The sequence below is a fragment of the Drosophila willistoni genome (assembly GCF_018902025.1).
Source record: "Drosophila willistoni isolate 14030-0811.24 chromosome XR unlocalized genomic scaffold, UCI_dwil_1.1 Seg8, whole genome shotgun sequence".
Taxonomy (NCBI): Eukaryota; Metazoa; Arthropoda; class Insecta; order Diptera; family Drosophilidae; genus Drosophila; species Drosophila willistoni.
In genome coordinates, this window is record NW_025814059.1 from 1,183,266 (window position 1) to 1,203,149 (window position 19,884).

General features: G+C 36.6%; 1 protein-coding gene across 1 annotated transcript in view; it reads right to left on the reverse strand.

The window, feature by feature from the left end:
• Nucleotides 1–890: 890 nt before the first annotated feature.
• LOC6645877 (eukaryotic translation initiation factor 5B) overlaps nucleotides 891–19,884 on the reverse strand; it is a 49,414-nt gene continuing 30,420 nt past the window's right edge. The window contains exons 8-9 of the mRNA XM_002068483.4: nucleotides 6,797–6,958; nucleotides 891–1,555 (exon numbers count right to left, since the gene is read on the reverse strand). Of these exons, the coding sequence (XP_002068519.2) occupies nucleotides 1,448–1,555; nucleotides 6,797–6,958 (270 nt within the window). The 3' untranslated portion in view covers nucleotides 891–1,447. The remainder of the gene's footprint in view (nucleotides 1,556–6,796; nucleotides 6,959–19,884) is intronic.

A 19,884-nucleotide genomic window follows, 5' to 3' on the forward strand; every position in this document is an offset into this window, starting at 1 on the left:
TAGATATATGTTTCAAGGACTTACGTGTAGAGCATACAAGTGCCTGCCTGCTTACATTTGCGTCATTCACAAAAAAAAAAAAAGAGGAAAACTGGAACACTTTGTCCATCTATATACATACGTACCATTTACCGTCTCTATATACTATTCTCATCGTCAGAATGAAGCTCATAACTATGAACGACACAATTGTCCTTACCACATGAGCTAAAGAGCAACAGAAACAGAGAAAGAGAGAGAAAGGAAGAGAGACAGCAGGCCATGCCCGTGGCTATCATCGTCGTCGACGTCGTCATCATCAGGTTGAACGAACCCGAGACCCGGTCTGACCCAGTTTTCATTCTTCTTTTTCTTTTTTATTGTGCTGCTGCTGCAGCAGCCGTTGCCAGGCATCCTCCATTCATACGCATCCTTGTGCCGTTCAATGACACAGCCAAACTAACCAGCTGCAACTGCAGCATCAACGCCACCAACGGCCGGCGGACTAAGGCTATGAATGAAAACCAGCAACAGCAGCGGCAAAACGTCGACGGTTTTAGTTTTTTTTCAGGGTATGCGCATGCCAAGTGGGTCAATATCCTTTATGGAGGTTACCAACGCCCACGTCATGCAACACTCACAATGCGGCGCGTCATGACGTCATCGGTGACACAGTTTTGCCTTCACCGCCCCTCCCTCCTTCGTCCCTCCATTCACCCCAAAAAACTTCTTCTACAACTTTTCTATTTGGCTCTTCTAGTCGTCTCCTCTTTGTTGGTCTCGCTCGCTCGTCTTTTTTAAGTTACGTATACGCAATGCAATTGTTTTGTATTTTGTTTCTTGTTTTCGTGTTTTATTTGTTGTTTCATTTAGTTTTATATATTTTTGTTTTTTTATTCTCTATATAGGCGTAACAAAAAAAAATTAAAAAGGCTCAGGCAAAAAATGTTGCATTGAAAAGCGTTTTACAAATTTCGATTTTAAAAACCATTAACACAATTATTAAGCGACAATGAAAATGACCACGACTCATTGACTGATCGATCGATTGATTGATTCCATTGACTGCACAAGTATTCCAAAAAAAAAAAAACTAAAGAAATAGAGTGAAAGAGAAGGATTCACAGACAGAGTGGGAGAGAGAGAGAGATAAATAGAGAGGGAGATAGAGAGAGAGAGAGTGTGTGAAGTTGTTTAAAGGAATCAACAACTGTATCAACTTGGCCGGGATCATTAATCATCATCATCATCATTATCATCTTCATCATCATCATGATCACTTGACTTGATCATTATCATTGAGAAAGAGTGCACACAGTCTGCAAGTTTCAAATAGTTAATAGAGTTGTTTGTTTGTTTGTTTGTTGCTTCTTCGTCTTCTGGTTGTTGTTGTTGTTGTACGTTTCTTGTCTATTTTGGCAAATATGATCACTAGAGAGATCATAGACGACAATCAGGAGAGATGGATTTATAAAATCTCAAAGAGTTTCTTCAGTTCGACCATCAATGCCCAATCGGCCTTGATCAGATCATCGCGGAAATAATCCTTGCAGGCATCAATACTCTGGCGTGATATCTGCAAATGAAACAAATTATATATATATATAGTAAATGTATATGCATATAATATAGGAGAAATCTATGAATTATTGCCCACACCAAGTATTTTTATATTTTTGAATACATAAATCATTCATTTCAGTTTTCATTATTCACATTATCAACTTTGTTTTGGTTTGGTTTTTAATTTTTCTTTTTCATTTATAATTGGAACGTGCCAATTGTCATAAGTTGAGACCTCCGATTTCAGGATGCGCATATTGGCTGCGGTTGCTCCATCAATCAAACAACAGGGCAGCAGCAGCTTGGCACGTGTGTGTGTTCTTCCCCCCCACCTCCCTCCTTTATTCTCCTGGACAACTGACGCATAATAATTAAAATGATTTTTAATAATAACTTTTTGTTTTTCTTTCGATATCGTTTTCTGTTACCCCGTTGTTCTCCCTCTCCCTCTTCCTCTCCCTCTCCCTCTCTGTGTCTCTTTCTAGCTGCCGCCCCCCTCTCCTCTTTTGATATTTCAACATTTTATTAAAGCCTTATCGTAGATATTTTAGTGTCGCCATTTTTTACGGCATTTTTCTTCTTTATTTAATGCGTTTTTTTAATGTTTCACATTTATGGAAAGTGGGAGAGACGAGAAAAAGCCAGACTCTTGAATCTTCTTGGTTTTCGCCTCTGACTTCGAAGTCGAAGAAGAGTCAATCTCTGCCCTTGACTTCTTGGCAGCGGCTGCGGCAGCGGCGACTTTATATTTCACGTTTAATTATTATTTTTGGCGACTGGCATATTAATTAGCCTTTTGGGGCTCACCGATCAATGGTTTTGATTATTTTCAACATATTTATTGAATAGGTTTCTCCTACTCTCCACCACTCCACCACCACCTCTCAATTCAATTCAACTCAATTCAAGCCTGGCCCAGACAAAAGATGCCTTTATATGATAAGGCCCCCGGAATCAGAAACAGAATCGTTGACTCTCTCTCTCGTGGTTGGGTCTGCCGCCGCCTTTATGACTTTTGCATACTAAAAACTTTGTTTTTGTTTGACTTTAAAGGATAAAAATACTTTACATATCTACAATATAAATGTATATAGACAGAGCGCTGTAGGCTGTAACTATAGTTAGTAGTTGTCATTAATACGAAGTTGGAATTAAATATTGTCGAGAGAGAGAAAGAGAGAGAGTATTGAATTTTTATTCAGTTTTTTTTTTCTCTGTTTTGTTTTTAATGATTTTTGCCATTTGCCGGTAGTTATTAAAATTCGAAATGGTATCCCCCCGCTATAAAAAAAAAATGGCAATCAGATCATGTTTCAAGCATAAATTACTATAAAATAACTATTAAATAATTTTTGTGGTCTAAATAATTTATGTTATATCCCAGTGTGAGTGATGCAAAGGGGGGCGGGAAGGGGGAGTAAGTGCCATAATCACATATTTGCTCAAATCCTCATAACAATTCAGATATCTATGTAAATGCTATGGCAAAAAACGATTCCCTTAGGAACAGAGAGAACAAGATTTAACACCAAACTATTATCAAGTTACTCTAAAAAAGAAAACAAAGGCAAAGACAAAAAGAAAAGTTGAGAAACACGTGGAAACTCTAGCATTCTTGTATCTATTCTTTGATGTTTTTTCTAATTAAGCTGGAAAATGGGGAACTTCAAAATATTGAAAGTGCAATATCGCTCGACAATTCCATTCTTATTATTGTTTTTTTTTTACTAAAGAAAGACAATAAAAACAGCCAGCGCGGAATTGTCACATTACTTGACCTTATGAATGACCTTTTCTATCAAAAAAAAAAAAAGATGACTTGCCCTAGAGACAATTGACAACACATCAAATTAAATAGAAAAATTGACAAAGTTTTTCATACTAATCAAGAGACGATGATTCATATTACAATGATAGGATTATGTTGAATTGGTATCGACAGTTCACTTTACTTCTTTTCACTCAATCGTAGCATCTCACGGTACATATCCATTCAGTCTTGACTAATTTGCAAGCTATTTTTAGTTACATTCAAAATAATAAATATAATAATAGAAAGGCCTTGCCCAATTTGGTTGAACTGACGGCAGGGCAGGGCAAGGCAAGGCAAGGCCAGAATCAAACTGGGTTATAGCGCTACACACATTGGTGGGTTGTTGCCTAGTCAAACGCCCGGGTCGACAAATGCGTCATAGCATACATTATTTTAAAGTCATAGCCGCAGCTCAATTTGCACAATGGTGAAAACTGAACACTGAACACTGAACACTGAAACCCAACCCCCAGTTAGAACCCCCGAATCCAGTTGCAACATAAACTGGCAACTGGGTCAAGTGAGTGCCCGAAAACACAACACAAGGCGGCGTCGGAGGCGGCAAAAAAAAAGAAACTGGGTTACTCGATGACGATGACGACGACGGCGGCGACACCGACGACTACAACGATGTCGTCGACATCGTGAACATGGTGGCTATGACTGTGACTGTGACTATGGATGACTATGACGGGCATCGTCGTCGTCGTCGGAGAGATGCTTAAAAGTCAATGAACGTTGTGGATGCTGCAGCAAGTGCAATTGCCGTGGAAGGTAACAAGTGACGTCAGAGTGGAAAAAAGGGACTTTGTCGATCCAACAGGTCAGCCATGACATAATACTCTTTCATGGCTCTCACTATCATGAGCATCATCAGCATCATCATCATCATCATCGTGGTCGTCTTTGTTGTTGTTGTTGTTGCCGTTGTGTACAGCAAAAAGAAGATATTGACGGCTAAAAATAGCCAAAAAATATCTCAAAATAGAATAGGAAGGTCGCTTGCTTGGTCTTTCATTGTAACGAAAGCGAAAAATCATCAACAACCAAGCCAACCAGCCAACCAGCCAAGCGTCGCCTTTATCCTTGAGAGCTTTTTGTGTGATGTTCTCAATATTATTATTATTATTCCATTTTTTTTTTGTGTATAGGCCTAAAAATATAAGCTATATACGAAATTAATTGAATCAAACTGACAGCAAAGTGAACTCAATGAACAATTATAAACCATCCCCGCCTCTCCTAGTCTCCTCTTAGCAAATTGCTGACGTCACACAGAGAGAAAGAGGCAAGAGAGAGAGAGAGAGATATGAAGCAACAGAGTAAAGAGAGTGAGATAACAAACTAAAATAATGTGAAAAATTAAGTTTATTATTGATTTTTTGTTGTTTTTTTTTTTTTGGTTTTTCGTTGTCAATTTTCCACCATCTTCTACATCATCATCATCATCAGAACGACCAATCCACTCCTTTTGACGTCAGCGTGGTTTTTAAGTAATTGTTAATCAAATGATAGAACTTTACACAATCAGTGCCAAGGTAAGGAGAAACCAGGAGCTAGATGATGGTGTGGGAATGGGGAAGAAACCTTTTAACGCCACTTAAGACAGCGACAAGCAACAGCAGCAGCAGCAGCAGAAACTTGGCCATGTAATTTGATAAGGCAAGTGGCAAAGTTTAAGTGCTCACGGTAGAACAAATGATAGGTGAAATTATTTAGAGTGGGGCTGGGGCAGGGGCAGGTAGACAAAGTGGTCTATCTACTACAGCAGATTCTAACGCCAAACTATTAGCAATTGACAGCTTTTGGCATTTTAGGGCCAGTTGATTGCTCTAGAGCAAAACTTAATTGACAGACGTAATTATTTATTGCCTAATTGATAGGTAATTATGGTGGTCGGAGTATTGTTGTTACACCTATCAAATGTAACCTTTAACCTTTTTTTTCAAAAAAAAGCGATTGGCAATGACAAATGATACCAAGTAGGCGGGGCGGGGCAATCAATTTGCAAAATGATTACCAAACAAACACACAAAACAAAGAAGAAATATAATTTCCGCTAAACCACAATGGCCAACGATTAGAAATCTAAACGATAACAGCAATTTGAGGTTAACAAACGATAAACGATATACAAAAATATATATTGAGAATTTTTAAACGACAAACGATATTCAAAAATATCTTTTGAGACTTTCTAACCCCAAACGATTAGACCATGTAGAAACTATAACTATAATATCGAAACGTAAAGTACGATATGTACTTTTTAATTCTCCAACTAAACGAGAACCAGCGATAACTTTTCTTACAAGCCGATTTACAGCGATTAACGACAAACATTAGAATTGAAAACGATTCGATAAGCCAAAATAAGATACGATTAGAAATGATAAACGATAACAGCAATTCGAGGTTAACAAATGATAGACGATATATAAAAATATATAATTTACAAGTTTAATCGAAACGTAAAGGTTATTCTACCTAATTTCCCTACAAGACGATAACTAGCGATAACTTTTCTTACTGCAAACGATTCGATAAGCCAAAATGAAACACGATTTGATGAGATAAACGATAACAACAATACGAGGATATTAAAAGATAAACGAAATACATAAATAACTGGCAAGAATTCCCAAAACAAACGATTATTAACCATAAACTATACACAAATTATAACAATTTATAAGTTTAATGTTAAAACTTAAAGGCATTGCTACTCCGATATCTTTCATTCCAAGCCAATAAGCAGCAATAAAAGGCATATTAATTACAAAATGAAACACAGAAACAAATTCACTTACAAGCCGATTAGCAATTATGAAAGGCAGACTAACTACAATAGAAATACAGTTGCCTCGAAAACGATTAAAGAAAACAGTAAACCATCTTTGCATCTCTCTCATCGAATTGCATGCAATTTAAATAAAGATTTAGAAACAGATTTCCCAGATTAATATCATGACCACAACAACTAAGGACTTTGGTAAACAACTTAAGCAAGCTTAAAATGCGTTCAAATATAAATTGAATGAATCTCGCCAAGTCATTTTATTGCGATGAAAAGATTAATAAAGACTATCTTAATGAGTAAGCAAACTCTAGCAACACAAGAGAGACGACAGGTAGGTAGGTAAACGCAACGACGACGACGATTACTATTATTGTTATTGTTATTATTATTATTAAATAAGAACAAGAGCTAAAAATTTCCAAGTAGATTGTTCCGCTCCTTGGGTCTTAGTTAGTTAGTTAGTTCTGCGCATAACGCCCAAAAGTGGTTTTGTGCTATGCTAGGATACTGGCCAACTGAAGTGGGCCAAGTGCCACTTGAGAGACGACGCAAGCCACAAGTGCTTGTTGTTTGGTTTTTCATTTTTGTCATGTATTGCTTAATTAAATATTTTGTTGTTGTTTGCGATTTTTATAACTTACCTTACTGACAAGCATATCATCCGCCTCAAAGTGCCGTCCAAACATTTTTGGTGATTCACCAGGAATTGGTTCGATTTTTATACAAATCTCTTGACCTTTGCGCGCAAATTCGATTTGCTTGTGATTCGATTCAATCGATGTGACAATGCCAATGTCCACAAACTGCAAAAGAAAGTTACAAAATCGTAAGATAATTAATTAAAAAATACAAATTTATTTCATTAGAAGCATCATTTAATTTGAATTGAAACAAACAATTATTAATTTCACATAGCTAATAATAGGAAAGGAAGAAAATGTAACAAGAAAATTGAAATGAAAATTAAAGGGTAAAGGAAATGTTGGAATTATTGCCAATTAAAGATAGAGAAAGTGAGATAGAGCTTTATCAATATTTGTGCATACATCTGGGCTTATGCGGCGTATGTGTAATATGACACATTAGTTAAGTTAAGAGACAAAGAAAGGGGGGGGGGGGGGCAGAGGTGGTGGGAGGTAGGTACATGGTTGGTCACTGATAAGTTTCACAAGCTCATTTTGTATGCAAAGAGAGGCTAAAGGGTGGAGGAGAGAGTAAGCAATAAAATAGCTTCACACACACACGCACAACAACAAAGGTTTGCCAAAATGTGAAGAAGCAGCAGCGGGCGGGCATGAACAATGTGTGGTAAATGTTAAGCTTATCAACGCATCTGGCCCAAGTTCCATGTGTGGCGGTAGCGAGGTCGTCGACGGCAACAGCGACAGCGGCGGCGGCGACCACTTCCTCAATATTGCCGCCAACTGATAAACAATATATACATATATATGTATATAGTGTATATACAAAAACTTGTGGGTGGTGCCACAATTAGGAGTGGGAGGTTAGATAACGAACGAAACCAACATTCATTCACCAACATTTCGCCTCCCTGTATAAACTCGCCACTTACACTGACAGAAAAAATCACTCAACATTATTGAGGCAAATTCTTCAAGGATAATCTGATATAATGACAAAGCTTGTTTTGTTATTTCGGCTATAGAAATCAAACAAAACGATATGAAGTTACCATAGTATTGAGTTTTGGTTTATGTGATCTTTAATTATCAATACTAATTCAGTTGGTCATTTAAATTGATGGTCAAAATACAATTTCTTTCTTTTCCTTTCATAATAATCCAAATTATAACGATTCCATTAACTGTGTATCGACAATTTTAAAGTTCTATACGTCATATCGATTAATATTGAAAACATTTTGTTTTACTTTCCAACAAACTAATGGACTTGCTTCAAGTTTTGGCCATGCATGGCTTGAATTTATCAAAAATTAAGAGCTAATAAATAAAAGTTACAAAAATTTAAAGCAATTTAATTGTAAAATCAAATTGCAATATAGAATTAAATTTGCATTATTTGCTAACAAATTTTCCAAGGGGTAAGTCGTATAATAGTTTTGTTTTTTATTCATTTGTTTAGTTTCAAATTTCGTCAAGTGTATTATTTCTATCTCTATGGCCTGGCCAAAGTCATTGAACCAAATTGTAACATGTTTGTTGTCGTAACCCGTTTGCATTCAGCGTCAACAGCAACAGCAACAACAACAACAACAACACAGGAAACTGTTGCCAAGCTAAAACGTTGACGTCGGCGGACGACTGCTGCTTCTGCTGCTGTTGCCGTTGCTGGTGCTGGTGCTTGTGACGCCTCACTCAGCGTTTCCTGTGGGCGCCCCAATGGCGGCCACGTCGTCGTCGTCGTTGTCGTTGTCGTCTCCGTCGTCGCCTTAGTCGTATTCGTCGTTCGTATTTCATTCAAACCAAATAAATTATTGAAATTTTTTTTTTTATTTTTTTTTTTTTGGCTTGTTGCTATCGGTGCAAATAGCTACAACACATTTACACACCAAAACACACTCTCGAACACACACACACACATGGCTAGGGTTAGGGATGGGCAGGGGCATATTTGTCACTATTTCCTGTCGTTGATTACTCATACGCTCTGTATTCCATTCGGTTTTTGCTTTCTTTGGTTTGGCTTGTTCATTATTTTTTTTTGTTTTTGAGCTGTAAAATTTTTCATTAAATGTGTTAATTTATTTCCATTTCCACACAATTTTTGTTCTTTCGCTGCTTCTGATGCTCCATAGTGTGAAAGAGGGGGGGAAAGGCCAAAAGTATCTCCTCAGAGTGAGTGATATTTATGATCGAGGAAGTTATTACAGAGTCATGATACTCGGATGCTAGACAAAAATGGAACACTCAACGGGGCAGGCAACTTTATTGATCAAAACAACAAACTGCAGATTTGTGATGTCTCTTGAAATGCAATGAGAGAAGTGAAAGAAATTAACCTTTTTTGAAATTTGCTATCTTTAAACATATTTTTATATAATTTCTTGATGCATTTTTATATCTTTCTGGAAAAGATGAAACGTTCAACGTATAACGTATTCTTTCTTAGATTATTTGCCTATTTTATAATTTTACAAGGATAAACTCTTTGTGTGACTCGCAAATTCTTCTTTCCTGGGCCAAAAATGTTGGCTCAACTCCTTTTTTAACAATTCTAAACTTCATTAACTAAACTTTTCTATATATATTATTATAAAATCACATGTAATAGTTGTTTCCCCCCTTTTCATCATTTAACTACAATTATTACTTATACATTGACCATTAAGAAAAAAATGAAAAAGAAATTATGAATTATTGTTTTCTATTTCTTTCCAAATAAAAGAAAAACAAATAATTTGGTTTCACATTTTGAAAAATTTTTCTTTTTTGGATTTTCTAATACAACATTTTTTCTCTTGCTGGCACTGGCAGAGGCAGAGGCAGCGACTGCGCTGCGCTGCGTGTGTGTATCAACGTTTATCTAAAAATATGATTTATATATTTCGTGCAGACCGGATGTCGTCTATTTTCATACAACAACAACAACAACATCATCGTTCGCGTTGTATGAATGAATGAGGCAACACACAAAAACAAAATCAAAATCAATTTTTTGTTTTTTTTTTTTTTTTGTGAAAGGGTATATTGGTTAAAAAAAAAGAAAGAGGTCCATTGATTTTGGCCATTGTGAATAATATATAGCTAGATTTTTGAAGTTTTTAGCCTTGCTTAAAAAGCTAATTAACTGTATTACGGGGGCAAGGGCATTGGAAAAGTTTTTCTTTCTTATTGTTAGTATATATATATATATATATTTGTATATGGTATATAGTACAAACATTTTTTGACACAGTTCCGTAATTTCTTTCACTCTCGCTCGCTCTCTCTCTCTCTTTATTGAAAAAAGCTTAAACTGCTGTTGTCAGCAGGAAACACTAAATTAGTTGACGGCAGAGAGAATTACGTATACGTACATAGATACAAATATATATATATATATATATATATATATGTATGTATGTATATATGATAAATCAGAGTGCCGAAAAAAAAGCTACAGAAATTCGCAACATCCGTCGTTGATCTCGATCTCTCGCTCTTTCTCTGTCTCTCTCGTCTTTCGCCCTGACTCTCGATGTTTTTGTATACAAAAAAGATTTGGCAACGTCATCAGAATGATATTAGCAGCTGCAACTTCGTTTCCATTCAACAACGACACAAACCAGTAGCCAGTGGCAACATCAATCTTTATATATACATCTGGATGTGTCTGTGTGTTTGTGTGTGTGTGTGTACTTTTCAAATGAATCGAAGAGGCGAGCAGCACAAACAACAAACAAAAGCTACCAATAACAACAACAGTCAGAAAGTTGCCTACGTCATGTGTTTGAGAGATGAAGAACTTGTCGCTGATTCGAGTGTTACTTGCAACAGCCAACTAACCAGCCACAAAGACAGAAAGACAGTCAGTCAGTCAGTTAGGGCCCACATATTGAGGAAGCGCAGTTATATAGTCGTCATCATTATGATCAGCAACCAATCAGATAACCCCACTCAGCCTAAAGTACACACACGCACTCGTCATCTGCCTACAAAAACATTTCTAAAAAGAACACAAATGGGAAGGGGATCCTAGGACAGAGAGAGAGAGAGAGAGCGAGAGAGAGAGTGGCCAAGCTAAGCAGGGTTGCATAATCAGCTAAGAAATTATTCGCCCTGTATTAAAAAAGTATTAAATAAGCAAATAGTTAAAGGCATATAACGTTAATTATTCCAGAAAATATATATAGTCTTGCTTGACTTGGGCAAAAATGGCAAAAATCGAAATCGATCAGTGTTGTAAAGTCAATTTCAAGACAACCAGTGCTGTACAGATTCAGGACAGTAACTACAAATAATCTTTATGTGGTCTTTACTTATATTTCCTTTTACTATTTAGAGCGTTATGATGGGCACTTCAAAAACATAATACTTTATGTTCATTGTAATCATCGCTCGAAGCGGATATAAAAAACCAAAAAATATGCTACACTAACTCGATTAGTGAAATGCATTTTCTAGTTCGTTAGTTTCCTGCAACCCTACATCACTTGACAATGCACACACAATTCTAGCTACTGCCCACCACACCACACCACAGCGCAAGGCAATGGAGCTTTAGCAAAAAATACTTCATTTTGAGCAATTTCAAGTACCCAACCAACCAACCAACCAACCAACCGACCAACAGGCAAAGGCAAAACTGACAACTCGGCAACGTCAATTGAAGAGGCTTTCAACGGTAATAACAATGCCAACAACACCTACTAAATGAGCCAACCAACGAATTTTCATCATCATCATCATCAGCAGCAGGCAGCAGTATCAGATGATCATCATTATCTATGGCCATAGGGCCATATGTCTAGTCATGCTCATTAGCATTTGCATCAGTGAATGCAACAGTATCGCCCACAACGCCTACAACAACAACAACAATGAGAATCAGAGCTCGTGTAGGAGGGCTCCAAAACATACATACATACATATGCACATACATATGTACATATGTATATAACAAACAAAAGTCTTTCACTCACAGGAAGTTAGTGGGCAACACTCCGAGAGTTAAGTTACATAAACGTATTATTCCCTTTGAGACATGACAAGCCCAGCAGCAGCCAGCCCCTCTCTTACCTCTATCATCTAACTATCTAGTCCAGTGGGTGTTGTTTTGGCTTACCTTCATTGACTAAAACCACTCAACAAGTTAGAGAGTGAGAGGGCAATAGTTAGTAGATAGGGAAGAGTGTATTTGCCAACTCTAAGTTACTATTTAGTTGTTGTAGTTGTTTTATGTTTTTTAATTAGCGTCTGGCGCAAAAAAAAAAAAAAAATATTGTATTGTTTAATTCATTTTCATTGATTTTGATATCAGTAAATCGGAAATACTTATAGATACTCCCCACTTACCCACTCCAGAGTTTCATTGTTTATTGCCATTAATCAGTAATCAATAATATTGGAAACGTTTGCCCACATAAATTAATCCAAGTGCAAAACAATCAATTACGAGAGTGAATGAATGAAATACACACACACACACAAAGTCGTTGATAAAAGGCATAGTACGAGGAGAGGAGAACAACTGCGGGTGGTGTGCATAGTGTGTGTGTGTGTGTTTTGGGTATTGATAATTATATTCGAAGTGCGAACGATATGGCTCTAACCGTCACAATTGCAATCGTTAGTTAGGATGAAGAGGGACGGAGGGGGCAGGGGGAGGGAGATGGACTCTGAAAAGGAAGTGAGTCCGCACAAATTGCACAAGGTGAGGTGCTGCTATAGTTGGTGTTACCCATATACTCAATTCTCTTGCTCTTGCTCTTGCTGTTTCTCTGGTAATCATTCTGGTATCAAGTTCAATGCCTGACATGCTTTTGTTGTTGTATAATGGCATAGAGACCAAGGTTGACGTTTTTTTTTTCTTTTTTTTTGGTTTTATTTGGTCTTTGTTTTATTTTCGTTTAACCTTCGTAAAGTGTTATTGGTGGTTGTGTATAGAAGGTTTACAATATTATTTTTGTTTTATCAGACGTCTCTCTCCTTCTCTCTCTCTGAACAATTGTGAAGTTAAGTGAATTATGATTGTTGTAGGGCATGGCATTGCTGCCGTCGCCTCTCTCTCTCCTTGTCAAATGAGAGGGGGTAAGTAAAAACCGAAAACTTTATAAAACAATTTGTTCAATTTACTTTTTCATTGTTACGATAAGTTCTCTAATCAACTAATTATGCTATACATGCGGAATGGGTAATAATAATTTGGCAAGGACCGAAATTTTTGACATATTTAAGTCTATTTATAGTCTGTTCCATATGATGAATATATATAGTCAGGAATATTGAGTTTAAATTACAAGTCGTTTTAATAATTTAGCTTTAAGCTTAAGACTTTACTTACAAGAAGTTGATTTCTACACATATTACAGGTTAACAGATATAAGAGATGCAGAAGGACTTCGTCTTATTATTCTTTTCTATCGAAAAAGACAAGCAAGACAAGAAATTTCAAAGTTTGAGAAAGTAAAGTGACTAAAACCAAAACTTTGTCTGCTTGAATGAGTAATTTCTTTGTATTTCTCATGCATAAAGAGTTTGAACAATAAAAAATCGAAATCTCTCTTATAAATAATAATTTAAATATGATGCCAAAAAATGCATATTAATTGGTAAATTGAAAAAAAAAAGCTTCATTATTTTTTTTTGCTGCATTTTGAAGTGTGTTTTCTTTTATTATTTTTGTTTTTTGAGCACGTGCAACACACCGCAAACATAAAAATTATAGCACCCAAAAACAACAACTAGACTGATGGCTTTGACTAATTGACGGTCACATGGCAACAGAAATATCTGCCCCACCACCCTCCCATTTCATCATCTACAATTCATTTCTCTTAGCTAGCAAAAACAAGTGTGAGAGAGAGAGGAGAGAGGCGAGAGGAGGGTGATGGCGGGCAGCAACCACACCAGACAAATTGTCAGCCCTTTATGGTTTATTGTTCTACTTAGGAAAATTTTGCGTAGGCGTCATCATCAACTTTGCTGGCATCGACGTCGACGTCGGCGCTGGCTTTGGCTTTGGCGTCGCTGTCTGTTGCCATCGTCTGCTAATATTTGCTGTTTGGTGTTTGGTTTTTTTTTTTTAATATATAAATGTATATGTTGTTTTTTTGTCTAACTTTTATAACATGCAGGCGGTATGGAACACACTTACTCTCTCTCTCTCTCTTTCTCTATGCTTCTTTGTCTCACACTCTTTTGCCCTTCTTGCCTCGTTTTAGCCCACTCTGTTTCGGTTGCGATTAAACAAACGTCAATTAAGTATATTTATTTTGGTCGCGCGTGTAACCAAAAAAAAAAAAAAAAAATAGACCCCATGAAGAAGAAAGAAAAGAGTGAGAGAGGGAGAGAGAGAGAGAGAGAAGAACAAAAAGAAGAAGAAAAGAATAAAAAAAAAAAAAAACTAAACATTTTTATGCCATTTTTCCGTCGTTTTTGTGCAAATTCAGCATTTCCGGCCAAGAAAAACTGAAATGTGACGATGGCAAACCAACTGACCAAACGAACCAACAGCAGAGCGCAAAATACAGTTCTTCCCCCCTCCTAAACACCTCCTAGATCACACACACACACACACACACACATACATATCTACATATATGTATGTAAGCCCACCACCAAAAACAACGACGTCAATTTTTAAGCCACACAAAAAGAGCAAGTGAGAGGGAGAAAAAGAGAGAGAAAAACAAAAAAAGCTTTGAGTAATTTGCTAATTACGCTAATTTCGTTTGTTGTTGCTTTTGCCCCGCTTTTATTGCAATTGCCATTTGTAATCGCCAGCCATTGTTGTTGTTATTGTTGTTGCTGCTGTTGCTGTTTATTTTCATAGTAAATACAAAGCACTCATAGATACAGATACATTTGCCGCAGTCAAAGTGAGAGCAAGAGAGCCGGCAAGACGCGGAAGGCGCAAAAAAAAAACCGCGTATCTAAGCGGATTTTATTATCTTATCGTTTGCTTGAATGACTTTCTGTGTGTATGTATTTTATGACTGTGCAAACTAACAGACGAAAGATGAAGCCCGCGCCTAGCCTAGACAACAACAGGAAATAAGCATTTTTATGAATGAAACGAAAGCGAGATACACACGCACACACATACGGTGAGAGAGCAGCAGCAGACAGAGAGAGAGAGAGCACTTATACGGATAGATAGTAAGCAAAAGAGGCGCAGCAGTTACAGTTACAGTTATAAGCAAAATGTTTAGCTAAATATTTTGCAAAGACACCGGCCCCTCAGGGAGGAGGGCGCCAGCAGCCAGCAGACTAAGCTTAAACAGTTTAACAGTCAATGTTAGTTAACATTATAATCATAACATGGAAAGAACAAGGATCAAGGCACTGTTAAAATTGCTTTAAACCTTGTTTTAAGGAAAATTATAATTCGTTTGGAAAATGTTCCGATTTTTAAATGTGTTCAATAGCTTTTAGGTCTCTATTTGTCTTCTATTTGTAATCAAAAGATTACTTGTCGTATGCGTAATGCGATCGACATCAATCGAAGCTAACACAGGTACATATATCTGATTTCCATTTGTTCCTTTTAAGGGGATAGGTATATAGAACTAAAAGCCAAAAAAGGGTAATTTATGAAAATTACTCCTAGAAGAAGTTTCTAATATTGATAATTGGAAGTTTAATTTATCTGAAAATACGTAGATCTTCTTGAAATATCAAAAACCTTTCGCATAAGTGAACTCAGCAAAGATTTATCTCGATATATCTAAAGGTTAATTTTATTTTTATTCAGTAATACATCATCTACATGTATACAATTCATTTATTTAAAATAATCTTGAATAAATTTTGTGTCAAAGAATTCTACAAATATTTTTATATCATATTCTATCTATTTGATTTAGGTGTGGTTTGTCCCAATCAGCCAGAAAGATAAAGAATTAGATTGTAGAGATATATTCCTTATATAAATCTTGTATATTATATTTATGGTTGTTTGTTATAATCTTTCTTTGTTTTGTTTTGTCATTTTATATTAGAAGCTTTTATTATATCTTTTTTGTCCGTTTGTGTGTGTGTGTGTATATATCTTAGAGATATAAAAGACAAAGTGAGTGAACCCGCCCACACACTTGACAATAAATTTTCTATGATTATGAAATGTTCGCCTTTGGATGCCGCTGATGTGTCTCTGCTGACGACAGCAAAACGAGATTCATAAATTTTCATTCATAAATTCTTTCGAGTCAACGGCATAAGGAACACCTGCCCTTCTTTTCTTTTTGATTTTCTGTCTCTCTGTGTGTGTGTGTGTGTATATACATATGTATGTATTTTTTCTTCTTTGTGAAAGAGAGGTGCGAGTTAGGTAGAGGAGGGAGGGATCTGTCTCTCTCGCTTAGGGGTTGCTTTTTGCCTGGTTACTTCCAATTGCTAACAGCATTTTTCAAGTACTTACTTAAGTTTTTGGTATCTTGCACACACACACACACACACACATATTTCATTCATTCATTCATTCATGCGTTTTGCTACGTGCGGAAGTATTCACTTCCGTTCTGCCGCTGTTGACGTTGCTGCTTCCGTTCTGCCAGCAGCCAGATGCGGGACCTACTACAGCTGCCTTTTTGGCCTGCTTCCATGACCGCTTCTCTTTCCCCCATCTCCTTCTTCTTTACACACTTCACTCCATTCGCTTACAGCTGCAATTTCTTTTGTATTTAATTACTTGTTCCGGTTCTTAACGCTGTTTTCCATCGCCTTCTTATCGCTTCATGTTCACAAAACAAAAAAGAAAACAACAAAAAAAATGCTCTTTTGTCATCACACGTATCGTCGGTCTATCCGATTTGCTTGCTCAACACACAAACACACACACACAAACACAAGGTTTCAGCCTTCTAAGCAAATATTACTTCCTTTTTTTGTCATAAGAGTAATAATACAAAACGGAAGGAAGTAAATAAGGATACCCCCTAAAAGGAACTCTCCATCACTTATGCTGAGAATTAAAGTGAATGCCCTATTAAATGTCGGATTATATTAAGGATTGGAAAGGAATTGAAATACGTGGGTCCTAAAAAGAAAATGACAGACCAAGCCATACCAAAAACCGATTAGGACTGAAAGATTATGAACTAACAAGAAGAAAAGGATATCTTTAACTTGTTGTTAGTTAAGATAAAATTCCATAAAGACCTTATACATACGATCTTTTATGTAAAAAGAGGAATTTTCACTAGAGAACTGTCTGCAAACTTAGGCCAGAGTAAAATAAAGTCAAATTTTGAAACATTTGACGTTTTCCATTCAACTTCAAAACTAAAGCAACTTAAATTTTAGTTCACTATATGCACATTCTATCACTACTTAAACATAATAAGCATGATTAAATAAAAAGAATTTATATTACTTGTTTCATCTCCCTATCACTCTCTCTCTCTCTCTTGAAATACAAGTACAAGGTTCATTTACAACCATCGATACCTGTTGGTCAATAAAGATAATTATCACCTGCATAAAGCAATGTTGTTCATTTTAGTTATTGTTATTACCCCACCAACAGCAGCAGCAACATCATTGAGAAGTCACAACGGAAATCATAAGCCATGAAGGTAAACAGAAATTGAAATCTTTTGGCTAAAAATGTCAGGCCACAACCACAAAAATCAACCAGACGACGACGCCCGACTGACTGACTGACTCGACTGACTCTCCCTTACCTCAAAAAACCTTACCCAATATAGGAGACCATAAATTAAGCAAGATCAACACGATGTCTGTCTGTCTGTCTGTGTTGGATGGGATGGGGCTGCAAATTGAGGCTGCCAACTGGGACTTCAACTGGGCCTGAGATTGGGCAGGGCAAGGCAAACTGGCTACAAGTGCACCTCAATATATACATATACACACATACACACACACATACATATAGTGTATAAATCGAAAAAATTGCATGGCCCCCAAAGGCATTTAATTAACAGAAACCAGCAGTAGCAGCACATTGAATGAGCTTTCATTTCCGCTACAGCAACAGCAAACACTTGCCACAACTACAACAACAACAACAATAACAGGGTTGAGGCATGAATGAAAATATTAAAAGATATTGATCTGCCTGCCTGCCTACTACTGCTGCTGCTGGTGCTCGATCTCACTCAAGTGTTGCAACCGAAAAAGAAAAGAAAAAACCAAAAAAATAACAAAAAAAAAAAAAAGACTTTTGCTCACAGATTTCTTGTTTTCTTTGTGGTTTTGCAAGGAACTCGCTGAACAAGATCTCTCCCCCCTTTCCCCTCCTCCTTTCACTCTTTCTCACTCGCTCTTAACATCAAAATGCAAAACTCTTTGCCATCCTGAAACGATTCGCAACATATTTTTTATCATATTAGATTAAGGTATCGTTTTGGTATATACCTTTTATTTCCATTTGATTGATGAAGAAACCTTAAAAGATGTTTTATGGGGATATGTGGAATTTGATTTCTGATTATATCATAGCTGTATATGATTCCAAGATCTTAATAAAGCACATCATTTTGAATAGGATTTTCCAAGATTATATTTGAGATCGAAATATAATCTTTTTCCTAAGCGCTCTTCAATATACCCCTATATCCATTACAGGGTATATCACAAATGGTCTGCTGTCTTTATTTCTGTTTTTAAAGACCGTCTTTAAAGGTGGCCAACAATCATTTGGATCATTTGGCTATGTAGAGCCACCAGTAGATTTTGTATTCTCATAGACATACAAATATATATACATAAATGTATGTATATATATGTGGATCTGACGGATTTGGCGCTGGGAAACGCCTCCAACTTCCGTTTGCTGTTTTGGTTTTGTGTAAAGAATATACACACACACACACACATAGAGAAACATAGAGACCAGATGGAGAGAGATGGAAAAAGGGGGGCACAAAATAATGAAAACGTAGTATTCCTTGGCAAAGATGATTATGATCATCATGTTCCAGTGGGTAAGTGAATGTATGATTGACTGAGTGAGTAAGTGAGCGGGTGGGGCGTGTTTAAGTTAGATTGTGATGCGATAAACACAAACTGTTTGCTACAAGATTCTAAATTGGCCTTATTTGAAAGGAAACAAACCCCAAATACAATTAATAAATCGATTCAAGACTCAATCTGGCCCTGGTGTTTAACCCCAACAATTAACCCCAAATGCACTTGCCCTTTTCCGTTTCTGACAGTTGCTCAATATCATTTTACACCTTTCTGACACTTACTGACAACAATCCTTCTCCTTGTGTGTGTGTGGACTTTTCTGTGAACTCAATTTGTCTTTTGGATTAAGGGTTGTTAAAGTACTCACAATTATATATCACCTGTTAACCTCTTATACTTTGTCTTCAATGAGACTAACCAAAAAACGGGAAGTGGAAGTGGTTTTCTTTTTTTGTGAGCCAAAACCAAACGCCTGTGAGAACGGAAGTTTTTTTTTCAGTTAGTGGTTGAACTGGGAAGTGGCAAACAATGCGAAAACAAAAGCAACTGCTGATATTACAGATTTAATTATATAATTAATAAATGTAATCAACCAACTGGGCAAGACAACAAAACTCTGCACTCCGGACTCGGTATCTCGGCTAAATGGCTTTGGCACTCTGGCACGCATGCCCATCAAACGATACGCGGCGAAAGGAAGTTGTCGCTGGTGAGACAGCAAAAAAAAAACAGAATCATACCAAGAGGGTCTTACTTAAACTTAAACTTTCATTCAGAAGTTTTTAATACTCTATAATATATTTCTTGCTAGCCCGGAAACTACTTTGATTTCTATTAATTTAGTTGCCAATTAACTACTTCTTATTATAAATATTACTTGTGTTTTATTGTGTTTAATTGGTGTCTCTTATTCAAGCTGTGTTTATAATATACCCTTCTTTTAGGCAAGGGTATACAAATCAAAGAGAGGAAGAGACAAGTCAACGGAAATCGCAAGGCAAAAAAAAAAAAAAAAACTGAACGACTACGAGCAGCATTCTTAGTCTGAAATAATGTGCCCAGTTTTAAAGTGGAGTTTGATCTGAGAGGGGAGACAATCAGAGACAAATGAACATATGTATCTCTCTACATGTGTGTCACACACACACACACACATCCAAAACATACATAAGAAA